General features: G+C 46.2%; 1 protein-coding gene across 4 annotated transcripts; it reads left to right on the top strand.

Moving 5' to 3' along the window:
* Positions 1-1,842: 1,842 nt before the first annotated feature.
* HOXB3 (homeobox B3) lies at positions 1,843-17,414 on the top strand. Of its 4 annotated transcripts, none has more exons than XM_013954606.2 (4): positions 2,466-2,485; positions 7,759-7,821; positions 13,409-13,962; positions 15,065-17,414. In XM_013954606.2, exons 3-4 carry the CDS (start codon positions 13,527-13,529, stop codon positions 15,826-15,828), a joined length of 1,200 nt encoding a protein of 399 aa, XP_013810060.2. In that variant the 5' UTR covers positions 2,466-2,485; positions 7,759-7,821; positions 13,409-13,526; the 3' UTR covers positions 15,829-17,414. The 4 variants fall into 4 exon arrangements, 3 of the variants coding, with proteins under 3 accessions (XP_013810060.2, XP_013810059.2, XP_067167941.1); XM_013954605.2 differs by having other exon boundaries at positions 15,062-17,414; XR_010886479.1 differs by lacking the exons at positions 7,759-7,821; positions 13,409-13,962; positions 15,065-17,414 and adding an exon at positions 2,584-3,732 and having other exon boundaries at positions 1,843-2,485.
* Positions 17,415-19,849: the final 2,435 nt, after the last annotated feature.

The following is a 19,849-nucleotide window of genomic DNA, read 5'->3' as shown; positions in this document are numbered from 1 at the left end:
TACAACAACTTCGCTGCTCCCCTACACCCGCTGATTTAACGAGCAAATCGTTTCTTACCGTTGTTTTTAGCTGTATTTCTTTACTAACTCGCTGAAACGGAATATTTCGAAAAAAAATAGAGCTTGGAATATTGCGCATTATAGTTACAAATGACAGAAATGGTATTAAAAAAAAGGGAAGAGAAAACAATCTATCTTAAGTAGCTCGAGCAAGTGCTGTTTCATTAATTTATTTGCAATGAGCTTTTCTTCTTGCCTGTCATCTCTTCAGAAGTTCCCGGTCTATCAGCTCACAGCGAATCCGTGTTTATCACATACTCATCCCCAAAGAAATCTCTCCCTCCCGTCCTCTCTCCTACCCTATCTTTTCCCAAAGAGGAAGCTATTAACGTTGTAAATATGAGCCAACATCACCTTAATTCATAATTTATTGCAGGCGGTAGGGGAGAGTTATTTAAGATCAAAGCATCGCGGAGGGCGAGAGCCGCAAGGCGCGGAGGCCAGCGAGCGGAGCAGCGCAGAGCAGCAAGGAGGCGGATGCAGAGACCTGTAGCTTAGCGCGGAGCGGGGCGCGGGCGGAGCGGGGCGCGGGCGCGGGGCGGGCGCTCGCTGCTGCGGCGCGCAGGGCCGGGCAGCGCCGTTATTCGCCTTATTCCGGAGCAGAGTTTTGGGGAAGCGGCTTCCCGGGGGAAGCGGGGGAATCGCCGTGCTGCGGTCGCCTGCGCTGGCACAGCTCCGCGCCGAGCCGCTGCTTTGCAGCAAAGCTCGCTGTTAAAGCGAAGCTGCTGAAACAAGAGCAAAGGGGGCCGTACGCCCCGCGCAAGGGGTTTGCACCCGAAGCAACCGCGCGACGCAGGCCTCAGGAGCCGCTGACAACACCAGAGCCGGTGCAAATTATGCTGCTTCACTTTACTATGTGGAAAAGGAGCTGAACACGATTTACTCGCAGTCAAGACAAAAGGGAAGAGTCTTGTTGCTTTTCAGTTAAATAGGCAAAAGGTTGGAAACGGTGACGATTTCCTTTGAAGTTTTCTCTTTCTTTTTTGGTCGGGAGGAGGGACAGGAGAAGAGAGAGAGGCGGAAGAAATAAAAGGCAATAACCGCATTTCAACACTTGCCTGCGCGTAACCAAATCAGTTGAAAAGGGAGGCTATAAATCAGAGGTGATGTTAGAGATTTGACTCCTTATTTTTTTAGCATAGATATAAGGGGAGGGGTTAAGAAGAAGTTTCCACTCGTTACTGTTCCGTCTCCTTTTGATGTCCGGCTCAATACGAAATATATCAACGCTTTATTGGCAGCGGTATCTCGAGGTCAGGAGAAAAGCCTTAAAAACTCAGGGTCAAATTCTCGCCGAACATGTCCCGGTGAAATCAATAGGGGCTGTCAGCCCGCAGCCCGCCGCCCCGGGGAGACGGGGCCGGGCAGGGGGCCTGCGCCCCGCCGCCCCGGGCCCTCACCTGCCCCGGCTCCGCGCCGCCGCCGCCCTCCTGCGCTCGGCTTTGCTTTTTTGCCTCGGGGAGGGCCCGTTCCCCTCTCCTCTCCCCTTTCGGGTGCCGCCGCCGCCGCCGCCGCCGCCGCGCAATGGCACGCTTCCCCCTTTCACCAGCATCCACATACATATTTCCTCTCCCCGGCCTGAGGTCAGCTCCAACAAGCCGAGGCTAAAAATAACCTGCGGGATCGGGTTTGTTGCTACTGTTACCTCTCCTCTTTCAAACGCGAGAGGCAAAAGTATTAATTGTAAAGGGGCAACAGTAAAAGACGGGGTATTTTCCCGGCGCTACTAGGAAGGATGGCGGGTGAAAGAAAGAAACCCGATGGGCTTTGCATAACTTTTATTTCCCCTCTTTCTCTCTCTCTCTCTCCCCCTCTTTCTTTCATTCCTTCTTTTTTTCCCTTTCCCTGGACGAGACATATGGAATCAATTTTGAATCCTGACATTGAAGGCTGGCCAATTCCTACTGGCTCTAAAAAACAGAATCCATTTGGTTCCTTTCTCTCCAGCACCCCTTGTCACTCAGTATTATAACCGTCTTGCAACATTTTAAGTCTTTATAAAGAGAAACAGCTTTCCAGATAGATACCGAGGATCCGGGTGTGGGGGAGTTTTTTTTTTTTTTTTTTTTTTTTAAGGGAACGTGCGTGCAGCCTCCCCCTCCCAGCACCCCCATCTCAATCCCCGCCGCTCTGTATCTTCTGCAAAGGGGGCCGCATCCTTACAACATTTTAAGCTGTTTTGGAAGAGTTTCTATTTTTCTCCACGTCAAGACAGTTCCGTTCGACTCGAGCGAGTCCAAAAAACTAAAGCGTCTTTGGGGGAAAAAAAAAATCCATCCGAGCAAGCTGTCAGCAAGATCCACCGGGGTGCAATAAAGTAGTTTCTTTTCTTCTCCTTAATTTGCCTGCTCCAGTTGCAAACTCGCACCACCCTGATCCGACTTCGCTCCTTCTTCTTGAAGTCCTGGGTTGAACGGTAACACAGGTAAGAAGTTAAAAAGAATAAATAAAACAATGATGCAGCTCTGCCTTTTCTACCTTCTCAATTCCGACGCTGTGAGATATAATTAATTGCTCTGAAAGCTTTGACAGGCTTCTCCACTGGTCATCATGAACTATAGCTGACTTTCTCCTGGTAACAAATTAAGACTGATGCCTCGGGAGCAGGATCGGGGAAGCTGAAGATGAGCAAAAACTATCTTGCACGGTCCATAACCGAGACCGGCCACAAACCGTTTCTTTCCAAGTGCGTGTTTACCAGCGAAGTTTGTCTGGGACACATTTGTTGAAGGTTTAGCACCTCTCTCTTGTTTGAAAAAGAAACTACAAAAGCCCATTGGAAAAGCGGGGTGTTAAACTGAAGAATGTATGTGATGGTGATTTATGACCCTACAAAGTTTTTTGTTTACTTGGAGCAGACCCTAATTACAACGGCTTCTAAAAAAATTCCCAAGCTCTGGGTATGTCCATAGCGGATTTTCCCTCCCCAGTTCTGATTGTAATGGCCAGATGTGACTAACAAACATCTAACTAGTTTGTTTGCTTTTTCTTTTAGCCGACCAGTGCATTTGACCGAAATGGATAAGGCAGAGACTCTTAATATCTGGCATAAAACCCGTGGCTCTACGGAGAGTCCGAGCCTGGAAATATCAGGCTTCTAAAACGAGTCAAGGTTTATTTTTGTTTAGAGGGGGGAGTATCTTCGAAAATGGTTCATTTCGCTCAAATGCATTTTCTGAGATTACTTTAACTGAAAAGGAAAGGACCGGAAAGGCGAATATAGGATGCAATATTTTCTATGGACTTGTGCTATTCGTTTCAGACACAAAAAATCTGCCCCCCACCTTGTGAAATCCCGGCGTGTATTTTAAGAGTGAGGCAGGAGAATCATGCTTGTGCGAGGGGAAAAAAACGAGAAATCGAATTAAACCTGGAAATTTTTCTAAAAATAACATGTACGGACTCTCTGTTCTCTTTTGGTTCTTTTCCGTTTAGAGTGAGATCATAACTCAGATCCCGGGACAAGTTGCCTGTTCTAAAAATGTCCTCATACATCGTAAAACTCGAAAAGTTTTGACTCAGTGTCTAATATTTCCTGAGAATAACTGGTATAATCGCAGAGAGCAGGAGCTCTGATACACAGAGCCTCTTTTTATTTTTTTTTCCTGAAAATTGCTTTGCATTACATTTCTTCAGCTTCAGAATTATCTTTACTCGCCTCCAGCTAAACTTGATTTTTTTTACCCAGCGCTTGATCTGTTGGCGAATGAAATCTGAGAGGAAACCGCAGGCCCTAAGTGGCCGTAATTTAATTGATTTTATCATAAATCATCAACTTCATGAAGAAACAAAGTTTTCATTGAAGTAAATTGATATTAATGGACACTTTCTGAAATTTACCCATATAGATCTATATGTTGTCGGTGCTTCCAGTTCTGCTTTTTGAGGATTGGGGATTTTGGGGTTCTGGCAATGTGCAGAATCTTATTCCTGGTGCAGAGGGGGCTTTGAAAGCTCAGGTCCTCACTGTGGCGGTGCGGCAATGGTTAAATCCGGGAAGCCTGGGATGAGGGTCTTAGGGGTGGGTGGCCACCGAGGCGTCCGCTGGGCTTCTTCGGGGTTATTCCCCCAGGTAGGTTATTCCCCCTGGACCGGGGAATTTGTGAGTGTAGGTATGTGACAGCGCCGGCACCACACGTGTGTTGACGAGCCGGGAGAGCGAGCGAGGTGCGTCCCAGCGCCGAGCGCCGGCGCCCATTTCAGCCAGGCAGGCGGCACTTACGGCCGGGATAAAAGTAGAAATATGATTTAAAGCCCCCAGTTCCGTCTGCGTGTCCTCTGCAATAAAGGCACTGGCGCTGCGTTAAACATTGCCATTCCTAAAGCTCTCTCTCCTAATTAAAAATTAACTGAGAGCCTGGGATGGATGGGAGCCCTTTGATATGGTGATGAGGATGACAGACCAAATACCCTTACAGTAATACAGGATTTTAGCAAAGGACAGTGGCCCAGATGTGTGCCTGTATTTGCATGGCGTGTTTGTAGAGATGCACTGTGTAGGGAGAATGCAGAATTCACTGGTATCCGCATGGTTCCCTATCGGCGATAAGCGCTCAGTGTAAACATCCCAAAAGAGACAAATATAATTCCTTAACACCGCTTCTTTCTCTTCCCTCTCTCTTGAGACTCTCTCCTCAGAAATTATTAGTCTTTATGAATTATCAGATGAAAGCAGGTAAAATGGAGCTCATTTCTTCTCTCAGATCCCTTCTCCCCCATGCCCAGCTCATTCTCCAGCGCCAGCCGAGTCCTGGGTTCAGGCGAGTATCACTGCAAAAATAACCGAATTCCTTCCTTTTCTCACAGAAACTGCCACGTCGGTAGCGTGGGTGCCTGGACACCCCGGTCCTCCCGGGAGGCGAAGAAAGGACAGTAGCATAAAGGCTTTGAATCCGCATTTTCTCCCTCTTTTTTTTTGGGGGGGGGAGGAGGAGGAGGAGGATGGGAGTTAAAACGGCAAGAAACTCGGGCAGCTGGAAGCCGGCGCGGAAAGCGGCGGAAGGGAGCGGCGGCGGCGGCGGGCAGCCCGGGCGGCTCCGGGGCCAGGGCCGCCCCGCGCCGCGGAGCCCCGCTCGCCTTCTCCTCTCCCTCGGACCCGCTTTTTCTCCGTCTCCGTCCTTCTCTGCCGGTTGGCTGGAAGTTGAGGCTTTGGGCGCGCTGGCTGCTGCGGTCGCTTTCCCCGTCAGTGTTTGGTCCCCTCCTTCGCCTCCAGATTAAAAAAAAGCAAAAGGGAAAGAAAGGAGGAAGCCAGAGGGAAGTGTCCCAACGCCGGGGCGGCCCGGCTGCGGCGGGCCGAGGCAGGAGGGAGCGAGGGGCATCGCCTGCCCGCCTGCCCGGGAAGTTTGGGGAATTTGCTGATGGGGGGATTAGTGGGACTGGAGGGGGGGGAGCCGGTCATTTACCAATTCTGTATAAAATGGGCAAAAGGTTGACGTGTCCTAGTCACGTGAGCGCATAATTCAAGCTATTATTTTGGCATTTGGAAAGGGGGGGGGAGAAAAGTGGGGATGGTGATTCCCAGCCTGTCTCTGGTGAGCTGCTCCCAAAATAGCGATTTGTAGCACACTGATGCCGCCAATTGCGCTCTTCTCTCACCCCCACCCTCGCCCCCCCCCCCACGTACCCCCTATACCCCACCCCACCTCACAACCCCCACGCTGGGGCGAGCACAGGCTTTTGGCGACAGGAGGACCCAGGGGAGCGGGGTCCTGCGGGGCTTGGGGAGGACCCAGCCCTAGCAGGAGTTTGGGAGCTGTGTGTCCGCCTAGTTGTTGTTCTGTTTTATTTTTTTGGAGCCAATTCAAAAGCGCTTCCGCTGATTGATCATTAACCTGGTGAGTTATTACTCCTCTAAGCAAAGGTCATGGGGAGAAAAAGGTCTAATCTGTCAAGGAAACCCACCGCTCACTCAGTTTCATTTTGATTTCTTATCCGGGCTGGCTTCTGTTCGGGGTTGCAGCAGATCCTGGACTCTCTGTAACGCCCCCCCTCCCCGGGCTCTCCTTGGGGGCGGCGGGGGGACCCCCAGCTCCTTCCCTTTAGGCAAAAATAGGTGAAGGCAAGTGAGGAGCCCCGTGGAAATGCTGCTCCCCGGGAAGGGGCTGGTGGGTGCTCCGCTCCCCCGCGCTGCCCACAGGGCAGGAGCCCCTCGTGTGGATGTGAATCGTCTTTTAAGAAAATTAATGCAAAATAGAGCAAAAAGAAGCAAAGCAAAACAAAGAACACCGTGGGGGAAAGAACTCGCTCCATCCCTCTTCTGCCTTTACTGCGAGGGGATAAATTAAAAACAAAGAAAAACACCCCCCCCCCTTGCTGGAGCCTTTATTTATGGCATCTCCGTTTTGTTTGTTTGTTTCTCTTTTCCCCTCCTCCCTCCTGCATCCACTCCAAATAAACGCTATTTCCCTCTTTTCTCCACCTCCTTTCGTTCTGCCCACTATTTCTCCCTTCCTCCCAGGGCCTGGCGTGGGAGGAACTTTCCTACACGCATATTTCGTTTGCTGCGTTCACAGCGCAGAAAGGGTGGTTTTTTTCCTCTTTACAAATCTCTGTGTGTACTCTGCAGAGGGAACTGCAAAGCCCCAGTTAACCGGGGAAGGCTGTGATGTAAGTGGAATATTGCCAACGCTGTGTATTAAAGTGTGCGCGCATGTAATAATAATACTAATAAAAAATACAGCTATAGGCCGCCGACTAGAGAAGGTCACGAAGCATCCGCTGGTGATTTATGGACTCGGGGATGTTGTCACAAGCAGAGTAGGGGTGTGAGGGGAACATTTTTATTTGAGATTAATAACATCAACATACAGAACGGAAACAGGATTATTAAAGCGACTGAATGTTTCCCAAAACGAAAATATTTTTAAATGAGATTGCTTTTTCTTTCTTCCCTTCTTTCTTTCTTTCCGAATCCTTCGTGCCAAAGTTGCGGTGATAAATCTCAGTGTAGCTTTAAAAATGTTTACGACTTGATACCGTTAATTCTGATACCAAATCACTTGTGTGTGAACGGTGTCTACGAACACCATAAAGCATCTCTCCTTTCTTCCTCCCCCTTCGTGGCGATCGTTCGACCAAATTGGAGAAACACAAAAAGACATATTCTGAATCCTTAAGGCTTTTCTGCCTTTTATGAAAATGGCCTGGTATTTTCCCTACTGTTTTACTGTTGTTGCATCCAGAACTAATTAACTGCATATATTTAATTTATTAAATGCATCTCATACTGAAATTACCAGCTGCATTTAACTAAAACACTTCACGATTTATAAGTTACATTCATAATTCACCAACCTATGCAAGAAAACGTCTACACTTCACGCCAACCCGCTTCTTTCAATAACGAGTCTAACGCCAAATGCAAAAACCCAGAACGGGCTAAAATGTTCCCTTCAATGGCGGGTTTCCATGGAGGAAGCTGGAGGGAAATGTTTGAGAGACAGACGAATGTATCAGGTTTACAGAAACAAACCTTGTCTCCACCGTCTCTGATGACAGTTCTGGTTATAAATGTATAGAGGATGGTACAATCCCTGGAAAATGCTGTAGTTACTTGGATGAGAAATAATCTCGGAGGAAATACTGGGGCTTTTGTTCATTAGAGCCTATCTTCTCCCTATTCCCACCCAAAGATTTCTCTGTATGATGAATTCCCTTGTCCACGCTTTTCTGACTGAAGTTTCATATTTTTTTTTCCAGTTCTTTTCCTTTCTCAAACTCCACCGCTGCCTCCTATTTGCTGGACCAGACATCAGAGAATTGGTGAGTTTTGCTGAATATTCTACCTGGTCCCATGTCTCTGTGTGTATCCATATCTCTTTCTGTATCAGGCTTGGAAGCCATTCCTTTTCTAAAGTCACCCAACGTGACTTTTTTTTCACCAACCCAACAATGAGTCCAGCTGCCCTGAATTTCAGCTGAGTATTTTCATTTTGCTACTGGCTTGTCTTTAAACTTTGTGATTTATGGCTGTAACTTTGAGGGAGTGTTTTAAATGGGAAATATTTCCTGTATTCCCTTTGAAGGGAAATCCAGTCAGATTGCAACATTTGCTGCTGATTTTGTGAGGAGTGCAAGGGAGTTACATTTTAAAGAAAAATAAGCTGCAATAAAAGCAAAGATGGAAATATACAGGGATCCCAGAAACTACTTACAGGAGCTCAACATATAAACGTGCAACGACCTTCTTAATAGATTTTCTCTGCTATTTAAGGTTAAAACAAATTTTTGCACTTCAGAAGAGTTACTTGCAGAATCCGAAGTACTTCTGATACTCAAAATAGGTCAGTGGAGATCCGTATTCAGAAACCTATAGAATACTTCACCTACAGAGAAGTCTTTAAAAAAATAGTCCGTGACTGTTATTCTTCTTGCCTCCACTGGACTTCTCAACGCCGGGGTTCCAAAATATGAACTATCTTGTAGCAGAAGATTTATGTTAGAGCAGTTCATAAAAAGTCAGATGGGAAAAAAATCACAGTAATGATGTCCCCTGGTCGAAACCCTCCCGTCTGGGATCTGGACGCTGCGGCCAGAACAATAGCTGGAAACACCGTATTCCTTGGGTTAAGACTTTATCCATCACCTAGAAAACCTTTGCTGTCCAACTCAAAGTCCTCTCGAAAGGCAAATGTTTACTTGGACCCCTTTCTCTTTCTATCCAGAGTTACTAGCCTAAAGGTGCAAAAAGGGCGATGCGGGCAGCCCGACGGGGCATACCTTCCCAGAGAAGCCCAAAGCGCCTTTGTGGTCACTCCTTTTCTTGCTTTGCTAAACGCAAATTCCCCCCCCGTCAGCACTTAACCCAAAGGAGTGAGCGCCAGAATTAAAGGAGGGAAGATAATTGCAATGTGAAACAAAAGTAGCACTTAAAAAAAAAAAAAAAAGTGCCGACACCTAAATTCTTCGCCCTGCCTTCCTCCCACTCGCCAGCCCCTCCGCGTCACGGACTTTCCCTAAAACTCATCTTGGCGAGTTTCTGCTTTCGGCAGACGCGTGAGAGCGGGGAAAGGCATAAATCTCCCGTGGCGACAGCAGCAGCGCCTCGCGTAGCAATAACAGCGTTATTAATAATAGCTATAATAATCATCTTTATTGTTCAACACCTCCCTGCCTTTCCCTCCCCCCAGGTGATTCCCGCCTCCAAACCCCGCACCTACTCCCCTGCGGAGGGCGAGCGGAGCCACCGGACAGGGACTCGGGCGCACAAACTTAACGCTAAAGTTGTCCCGGCTCCAGGGCTCTGGAGCTGCCTCGACCCGGCAGAGCCCAGCTTTTTGTGGCCCCTCTCGCTCCCCCGGCTCCTCTCCCCCCGCATCCCACCGGGGCTGCCGGCTCCTGTCCTCCCCCCCCCCCCCGCGCCCCAGAAAAGTGCATTTCATAATGGTTTCATAACGGGAACTCTAACAGGAGACAAATGCAGCCGAGGGGACGGAGCAGGAAAAGCATCAGCTATTGAAAGAGCCGCGATTCCAACTGCTAAAGGGGAGGGGGGGGGACTATGACTATGTTGAAACGGTTTATTAGCATAAATTGACACCTAATTGTTAAACACGTGAATCAAAGGAAAGCTTTGCTATCTTTCTGCCTAGGCCTCTGTCCACCACGTCTGCAATTAGCATAATTTTTCACTAGTGACGCTGTTTGGAAGGCTCGTTGGCTTTGCCCAGCAATCCAAACCAAATCTTTATTTTTAAATATCCCCCTCCGCTTTATTTCACCACTCGCACACCCCCTGTAGCCTGGATTCTTTTCGTTATTATTTTAATCCCAGCCAAGCATTGCATAGTTAAAAGGGGGGGGGGTTGTGTTCAGCTTTTCTTTCTTTCTTTTTTTTTCCCTTCTCCTTTCCCTTCTTCCCCTTTGCTGTGGTAAAGCAGAGGCCATTGTTATCAGTGAGCAGAGCGTACCAGTCTATAGGGCAACTAGAACCTCAGGGTTTGTCCATTCAAAGCCCTCAGCTTTTCTACACATCTTGGAAGCTGGAAAGCATCTTGATTTTTTTTTCTTCCCAAACGGAGACAGAGAGACAATTTGAGCTGCCGTAACCGAAAGCTCCACTGGCTGAGCCCCCTCCCCCCTGTTTTGGCTTTTTTTTATACGTATATACATACATATGCTGGATTTTTTCCTCTCTCTTGTATATTCCTTTAACATTTTTAAAGGAAAGGGGTCATTCCGTGCTTATTGATTGCGTGGATGCTGGATGTGAAAATATATTATGTCTGCCTGTGCTTTGCTCGTCAGAGACTAAGGTAAGCCGGACTCAAATAGGCTATCACTTTGTGAATGGCGGAGTATATGTCCCAATGATTTATGACCATATGACTCCAATCTCGGTTCAAGAAGAGTTCACAAGCTTTAAGCTTCCTTCCACGCAGAGACTCTTTTGCAGCCCTCATCCAGGGCCCTTTTTCCCCCCTGCTTTACAACTGGGGAGTTCTGGTTGGGGTGAAGCTCGGCTGTGGGGGAGGGAAGAGGGAAATTTTAGGAATGTGTCTCTATTTTCCAGGCATATTCACCGTAAGGCAGTCGCTGCGATTTGAGGTCCTTCTGAGTAGCCGACCTATTGTTAAGGGCATGTTTAGAATATTTATTATTAGTAATAATTTAAATTAAAACCGGGGCGATTCCTGTTTCGCTTGGTCTGGGAAATATACCTTAGGCGGGGGCGGGGGGAGGGGGAAAGGCGCTGCTCTTCTTCATAAACAGAGTCAGGTTGTGAATTTAGGATTTCCAACATGGAGGGAATGGCTTTACAGAAGAATACTTCTTCCTTAGATTTCTTTTATCTTTCCCCCCCGACTGCCTGATTTTTTCCCCAAGCGTCCTCCCCCCTGCAACCCTTTCTCTCTCCCACCTCTACATTTCCCCGATTTTTTTTTGAATGTCTCTAAATCTTCGCACTCAAAAGTTCCAGGCAAAGAGTTGTGGTTAAATGTTACCGCTCGCAAAGTGAAACTTGGAGCGTGATGAAACACCCAGCGCGGATCCTGCCCGGGTTTAATTGGAACAGGAGATAATCGAATATTTATTATTCTGCCTGAGATTTTTTTTTTTTTAACAATTCCTTGGAGTAAATAATTAGGATTGCGGCCGTCCTCGGCGAAGATAAATGACCGGCATTTGTGACGCGCTGCGAGCCGAGGTACAAAGCAAATCTTCTGTGGAAGCCACAAGCGAGCGAGCTTTTGGGCGAAGGGGACTGTAAATTTATTTTATGGACACTTAAAAAAAAAATCGCTGTTATTTTTAGCCACTTTCGCTGAGCCTCTCCGCTCTGTTCTGTTTTTGTTTTGTTTTGTTTTGTTTTTAAGAAACCTATGCCAGACAGGAAGGCCTTGGAGAAATTCCCACCTCTGCCCTCGTAGACATTTTCAGCAAACCTATTCATAATAAAGGCACTGCTGTTTGTTAATTAATTCATAGCTTCTCGGCTAGGCTAGTGGAGTATACTTTTTAATAAGACGTATTTATCATGGCGAGGAAACCAAATGAGAATAACTCTCAGCCAGGATACCGTCCTCTCTGTAGACAATAATACATCTCCGTGGAAGATACAATACAGATTTGGGAATGCATAAAAGATTTAATCAGTGTAAAAAAGCGAAACAGTCCCTATGTGGACACGTTGTCTGAGGCTGCATTGGAAGTATATGGAGGCTTGCTATGACACGACATAGGAACACCCCAGTCAAGCAAGGGAAAAAAATGATGTTGTTTATTGTTAAGCTGTGGCTTCTGTTAAACCCCAGTACTCAGAAATATCGCATTAGACTTTATCTCCACAGAGTTTATCTTCTCTCTCTCTCTCTCTCTTTTTTTTTAAGAATAAAAGAGTCCGGATAAAAATTAAATATACAATGGATACAATTAAATATACAATGGATACAAATTAAAAAAAAAAAAAGAAAGGCAGCACAGTAGCTCCTCGGAAAGTCTGAGCTGCTGTGAGAAGTTACTGCCTATTAAATATGTTTGCTGCTTGATTGATCCTCACACAACAAATTATTTTCCGGTCAAGATAGTTTCCATATTTCTAAGGGTATTTCTACACTGTTTTCATTGTAGAGAAAGTTTATGCTTTGAGAAAAGAAAAAGTAAAGGAAATAAATAAAGAGAAAAAAAGAAAGAAATAAAAAGAAAAAAGGAAAAGAGAAAAAGGAAAAAAGGAAAAAAGGAAAAAAAAAAGAAAAGAGAAAAAAGAAAAAGAAAAGAAGAGGTTTCATTTTGTAATTTGAGGTTTTCATTTGGATTTTTAGACTTTATGGGCTTAGGCTGAGAGAGGGGGGAATGATGAAAAATCAGAAGGGTAGAAAGTTTGGAGCAAACGGCCTGGTGATGCGTTTGTTTTCCAAGGAAAAAAACAACAGCAATTAAACTGGTCTGGAATCACGTCTTGCCAATTGTAGTTCCAGATTCAAGACTATGAGTACACAGCAGGACAGGCAATGAAGGGGGTTTGTTTTCTAAATAGAACCTGTGCTACCCGAGAGAGAGAGGGAGGGAGACTAATAAACAGGCCAAAGGAAGCACATTCTTGAATTCATGCCCCTGCTTAAATCTGCTTAAAATATTTGCACCAAATTCCAGAGACTTTGTGAGTCACTGTGTAAACAGCAAATGAAGCCAACTGTGTCAAGACACTGCTACCTGGATAAAACATATCGACTATTTGCTGTTCTCAGTTTAAAAACAAATATTCCAGACAGCAGCCCTACAATAAACTTAGCAACCTTTGACTCTCTAAGTCTTCTCCTTTCTGACTAGGTACCATCCAGCTTGCTTTTATATATGGGAAGCGCTGATTTGAATAGGTCATGGATAAGAAAGCATGACTTTCATTCCTTTCATGTTTGTAGCTAGCAACTACCCAGTCAGTATTCTTACATTAACATTAACGTGTGTGTTATCTGGACACAGACATGTATATGTGCACACAACACAGTTACCTGTATATACACACACAGATCTGTATATGGGTGTATGTGTGTATGCATGGGTGTGTGTATATATGCATATAAATGAATATAGATGTAAATAGATGTAAGTAGATGAAACCACGTGTACTTATAGAGCATATATGTATTTATACATCCTCAGTGCCATGCTCTAAGGGAAAAAAAAAGATGCAAACAAACAACTAGGAAAACAACTCTCCAAAATCAACTCAACACTTCTGCAGTGAAACATTTGATGAGCCTTCCTAGGCTGCACACAGGACAAAATCTGCTCAAAGCATCTGTTCGCCCTGTTCTGCAGGACCCTATTCATGTCATGTGCTTTTCAGGGCCCAAGATGGATTCATAGGCCGGGTACTATTATTGTGTGTTTTCTCCTAACCTTTCAGGTCAGCTTCCAATAGACAGCTGGAAACGGCCTGTCACGTGGCCTTGGGGTGCCAATGTTCTGCCATAGGGGTGTCAAGACCCTGGTAGCCGGAAAAATCATTTTGGGGAGTCCCAGAGATGCAGAAGACAACATACTACGACAGCTCCACGCTCTTTGGGGGCTACTCCTATGGGAGTGCCAATGGGTTCGGCTACGACGGCCCACAGCAGCCCTTCCAGCCTGCCTCTCACGTGGAGAGCGACTACCAGCGGTCCGCTTGCTCCCTCCAGTCTCTGGGCAACACAACCCCTCACACAAAAAGTAAAGACCTGAATGGGAGCTGCATGCGTCCGAGTTTGCCCCAAGAGCATCATCCGCCTCCAACCATCTCGCCGCCCCCAAACCCTGCCGCCAACAGCACCAGTAGCAACAGCAATAACCAGTCGGGGAGCAGTAAAACTGCCCCCAGCAAAGCCAACCTCAGTGCAAATGCCAGTCTCACCAAGCAGATTTTCCCCTGGATGAAAGAATCGAGACAAAACTCCAAACAGAAAAACAGCTCCCCTAGCACAGGTATCATGTTCTGCTTTGTAACCATCCATTTTCCTAACCAGAGAGGTAATGAAGCCACTAGCCAGAGTGGTGGGGTCTGGAGGGTGGAGAGAGATGTTGGGGGGAGCAGCCTGGACCCTGCAGCCCCGCAAAGAGCTGGGGCTGCTGGCCGGCGGCCGGGCAGCCCTCCCACACGCGCCCGCTGGGCTGAGCGGGCCGTGGCCCATCCGGAGGCGCCGGCTGCACACACTTGGGTTATTTTAAACATATCCAGAGCACTACAGGGAAATGCAACCAGTCAGCTGTACACAGCTGACGTCTGACTGTGTGCAGATACAGACATGCAAACCTGTACAGGCACTGGATCGACCTAGCAATGCTAAAGCAGAGTAATGGCTCTCTTCCTACCTCCCTGCCTACAGGCACAGTGGCAACCACAGTACTATCTGAGTGTGTGTGTGCATATATGTAACTTATGCATAAACACATGTATATTTTTACATGTATCCACACATGCATATGCACACATCTCTATGGCAAATGAGAAAAAAGTACACTATGGAATTGCACTGTTCTGACAAATACATTCATATAAACTTTGCAGCACACACTTCATTTTACTAATATTTATCTGTTATATACATGTTTATATTGCAAAGTGTAGCTACAAATGTAATTCAGTGTTTAAAAATGTGTGTAAATATTTGTGTTACACAGATACAAACCACACACAAGATATGTGTGTGTGTGTGTGTGTGTATTCATACCTAGGCAAACAAAATATCTCCCAACACTGACCCGTGTTACTATTAATTGGCTTTGCAGTGGCTGCCCCCCTGCCAAATATTATTTTCTCAAAATTATCTGTTGAAAATAATCGACTCCTAAATAAATGACCCTGGAATCCTTTTCTACATGACATGATCAAATTTTCATAAACCAGGGGCAGCTTTGGAGAACAGAACTCTTAATAAATGACATGATTATGGAGTGCAGGCTAATGCAAAGGGGGTGAGAGGAAGGGGGGTCGAACTCTTGTGCCTGTTCCAGGATTTATTAAGAAACGATGCATTCAATTTCTGCATGTAAGTAATTATCTTTTATTTCATTTCGCGGCCAGCAGAAACCTGCAGTGGCGAGAAAAGCCCTCCAGGCTCCTCGGCCTCCAAGAGAGCCCGCACAGCCTACACCAGTGCTCAGCTGGTGGAGCTGGAGAAGGAATTCCACTTCAACCGGTACCTGTGCAGGCCTCGCCGCGTGGAGATGGCCAACCTGCTGAACCTCAGCGAGAGGCAGATCAAGATCTGGTTCCAGAACAGAAGGATGAAGTATAAGAAAGATCAGAAGTCGAAAGGCATGGGGTCTTCCTCTGGAGGGCCTTCCCCCACAGGCAGCCCGCCCCAGCCCATGCAGTCCTCAGCCGGATTTATGAACACCTTGCACACTATGAGTAGTAACTATGATGCCCCCTCTCCGCCTTCCTTCAATAAGCCCCACCAAAATGCCTATGCCATGTCAACTAACTACCAAAACCCCATCAAAGGCTGCCCCTCCCAACAGAAGTACGCCAACACAGCCCCCGAGTACGACCCCCATGTGTTACAAGGGAACGGGGTGGCCTACGGGACTCCCAGTATGCAGGGAAGTCCCGTCTATGTTGGAGGTAACTATGTGGATTCTATGCCCACCTCTGGCCCGTCCCTTTACGGCCTCAATCACCTGCCACATCACCAGGCTGCCAACATGGACTACAACGGGCCTCCGCAGATGCCCCCGAGCCAGCACCACGGACCATGCGAGAGCCACCCCACCTACACAGACCTTTCCACACACCACGCTTCTTCTCAGGGCAGAATCCAAGAGGCGCCCAAGCTGACCCACCTGTGATAGAGAGCAGGGATAGCCTCGAGCGAACTGGATGGGACCCCGCCACAGGGCGTGGGAGAGGGGAAGAGGGCAGGATCGGCTTCAGAAACATTTGTGTTGATCTTTTTTCTTTCTTTTTTTGATGGGGTGATTTCTGCCATGTTATTGTTATCACTGCTATTATTTCTTGGTTTTATTAGGCACAGTTTCCAAGGATTTCAGTATTTGCTTCCAAAAGCAGCTCTCTCTCTGAAGAGATGTACCTCCTGTGTTTCAACACAAATGCTTCTGAAGTGGGCTTGGGGTAGTTTTATGGGAATCTAGCAGGTTTTAACATCAGCATCCTGCATTTCCAAATCAAGTACAGATTATTACTGATAATTCTCGGACACTGGAAAGGAGAATAGTCAGCCAACCAAGTCTTCACAGTTGGTGTCTCTGCATCTGCATAAACATACATGTGTATACATAAGCAATCAAAAGAGATTCACAGGAAAACTACCCGCCTCTCTAATTCCTTCTCAAGAAGAACCTTGCGCTTTCCCTTCCAGCCTTCAGAGGAAAGGCATCCTTCTTCGCTGAGTAACTTCCCGCCAGTCCCCACCATAAACTGGAAATATACACACCTGCCAATGCGTGGAATCACGCTCTTCCCCTCCCGCCCCTGCCTCCCCTCTCAAAAGCAAAAAAATAAAACAAGAGAGGCTTAAGAATTGCAAAAGGTTCAGGAAGCAAGCTTCTGAAACACCTATAAACCCCCCAACAAAATAACAGCAGTCCAAAGAGAGGAAGAAAGAGTTGACAGGTCTGAATATTTTTCCGCCTTTGCCTCTGATGACATGAAGTCTCCATTTGATGACGCTGGTTTTTTTTGGTTTGGGGGTATTTTTCTTAGGGTTCATTAACAGAAAAGCAATTTTGAGACTTAAAGTCCTACACTTCTTTCCTCCTCTTCTCTTGACCTTACGTGAAAACAGGGTATATTTGAACAAACGGAATGTCCTCCAATCGAAGCAGAAGTGAATGGATCCTTAGTATTTGCTAATGCTTTCTTGTCTGGACATCTTTGTTGCACTTAGAGTTTACATATAATGGGTATAAAAACAACTTTGAAGGGCGTTCGTCCAACTCAGTCGAGACGTCCTTCAATAGGTGTGTGTTCTGGTGAACATTCATATATATTTATTGGTTATAGCCAGTTTAAAATATTTTCCTTTTTTTGTATTATTTATCCCCAATATTATGTATTTATATGAGGAAAAAAGATAAAAATTGTACTTTTTTAGTATTTACTTGTTATAAAGGACATTGTGTTTCCTTGTCATTGTACAACAAGCTTATTTTAGTTATTGTAATTTAGAAAGACCAGTAGTTTTATGTTACCTTCGTACTTATGAATAATGTAATTAGTTCTACTGGAGGCATGAGAGCAGAACCAGACTGTAATTGTATAGTCCTGAATTAGAAGAACTATAGCGAATCCCTCCCTCCCACCTCACCCCTCCTCTTTGGAGATCTTTCTTTGTTCTTACAGTAGTTATTTTATTTCCTTGCTTAAGGGTTGTCTGTTGAACAATTCTTGAATAAACTTTCTGTTATCAATTTTACCTTGTCCTATCAGTCGGATTTAAACGCAAAAAAAAAAAAAAAAAAAAAAAAAAAAGGAAAAAAAGAAAAAGAGAGAGGAAGCAGCCAAGGCACAACTCCCAATTTTTCCGGAGCCGAGATGAACGGATCGCTCTCTGCATCCCCTCCCGCGCACTGGCCCGTGCGTCCGGCTCCGCGGGACGAGCGGGCTGCGCCGAGCGAAGCCGCGGCCGCGGGCCGAGGCAGCCCCCGCTCCTCCGCGGCCCCGCGCGGCCCCTCCGCGGCCCCGCGCGGCCCTGCCCGCGCCTGCGGTCACAAAGGCGGGTCACGTGGCGCCGGCGCTGGGCCGCCATTGGGCCGCAAATGAAAACAAAGGAAAATGGTTAATCACAAAAAAAAAAGGGCCCCGAGTTTCCACGCAGGGATTTTAAAAGGGCAGAGAAATTAAATCACTGCGCGCACACACAACTGCGCACACGCACACGCACACATGTGCACAGATGCTCTCACATGCACACACGCACGCTGGCATGCACAAATACACACACACACGCACATGTGCCCCTGCCTCAGACTGAAAAATACAGAGAATATTGGTTTTAGGAGAGAAGGTTACAGTGCAAGCAAAGGGCAACATAACCCCTTGCAGAAGCAAAACCAGCGAAGATAATGCCGTGAATAATTTGCTTTTTATGCTCCAAAGCCTTAAGAAAACCTATATTCGAGCAGTGTGGGCCAATAAAAGTTTTTTGTTTCTGGAAGGGGGTGCAAACTGCTTGTCAGGCTCGAAATGCTCCATTTCTGTGGCTGATAAAGGGAGGAAGGCCCTCTCCGAGGGGAAGGAGGTAGAGGGATTTTGACTACCTCTGGGAGAAAAGCGTGAAAAGGCTTTTAAAGCTGTCGAAAAAAGGGCTGGGCAGGAGAAGCGGGGAATATATGTGTGTATCCGTATTTTATATACACAGGTGTGCGCAGCTAGATACATCCATAGGTGCCTGGATAAATCCACACGTATACACGGTTGACTTTACATGAGAAATGATTTTGTGGTTCTTTTTATCTCTGATCTTTTTTAATAAATGGTGTTCCAGGTTAATAATTATAACCTTTGTGCAATAATAAATAACAGTATAAAAGAGAAACGGGGCTTGTTTTTCTCCCCAGGACTATGGCTTGGTTATGCCCGTCCATGCAGAGAGCAATTTACCATTCGGTGACGCTATAATTTAAAAGCATAAGAGCGTGCAAGCTTTGATTGGGATCGGATCAAATAACAATAGTCAAGGGCTTGGGTTTGGATTTGGTTTGTTGCTGGCTTTTTTCCCTCTCCCTCATTATAATTTTCTGAGTCTCACATACCGGTCGCCATATTGCTGGATTTTCTGTCAGGGATTCCCAGGAACTAGTTAAAAACACGGAAAGCGAAGCCAATACAGAGGCTCAGAGCATGGCACATTTCATGCTTCCGTCAGATGTTTTCTCTATGGACTCCCACGCTCCCCTCTCCTATAAATCCTTACATCCTCCGTTTTAATTTGCGCAACGGCATTAAAGAAGCAGGCCTGATTTCATCTTAAAATATGATTACTGCATTTCTCTCTGTCGTTTACTAAACATGCGAATTTCTTTTTACGAGGTCATGTCCTTCCCCTTGAGTAGGAAGAATTTTTCCCTCCTCATCGCTCCGCGTGATGTGTGGGAAAAAAGCCCTCTTTCCCCAAGAGGGTGTTTTGTTCGCAACTTTTGGTGTTAGCAAAACCAGCGAAAGCAATCGGGAGTGGCTAGAAAGAGTTTCCCGGTTCCGTTCGCTTCCCAGTTTATTTCCCTGGATCCCGGCTCGCCGGCGGCCCGCAGTGTCCCTCAAAGAGCCGCGACTAAATGGCAAATGCTAATGGCAAAGCCTGAAAAACGGTTAATGGCAAAGCCTGAAACCAAAAAAGCCTCTTTAATGCGGACAAGAAAAAATGATCGGAAACGCAACCGTTAATTTTGACATCAGTCCTGATCTGCCGGTACTGAGTAAGTTTATGATTATTTCGATTAGCACAAATGTAAATCGTCGGATACGAAATATTTGGGGAAATTCTACCAATCTTTAAAGCCCCCAATCGACTGCATTTTGCAATTTTTTTTTAATTTTCTTCACCCCTTTGCTAAACTGCATTTCGGCCTCCGGTTTAGCTTTAGATTTATTATGTGTTTCTCTGAAACCCTTACCACCCACACAGATGCTTTAACTGACAAAAGTTTCTAGGGTTCTCCCTGCGTGAATGCCGTCTGCCAGTCCTTCTCTGCTGCAAAATGGGAGAAATGGAGCTTGAACAAATAAACTAAGAACCAACTGAATTTCCTTTTTATAGCAAAGAGTTTTTTTTTCCCCTAGAAATTTAGATTTTCTAGACTTCATGAATTCAGGGCTGTGGTTTAAACTTTTTGAACCCATCTTATTTTAAGT

The sequence above is a fragment of the Apteryx mantelli genome, chromosome 28, assembly GCF_036417845.1.
Source record: "Apteryx mantelli isolate bAptMan1 chromosome 28, bAptMan1.hap1, whole genome shotgun sequence".
NCBI lineage: Eukaryota > Metazoa > Chordata > Aves > Apterygiformes > Apterygidae > Apteryx > Apteryx mantelli.
This window is presented reverse-complemented; position numbering and strand designations above follow the sequence as displayed.

Coding starts and splice junctions, on each gene's coding strand:
- HOXB3 (XM_013954605.2), top strand. CDS start 13,527: ATGCAGAAGACAACATACTACGACAGCTCCACGCTCTTTGGGGGCTAC. Junction 13,963..15,061: donor AAACAGCTCCCCTAGCACAG/GTATCATGTTCT, acceptor TTTCGCGGCCAG/CAGAAACCTGCAGTGGCGAG.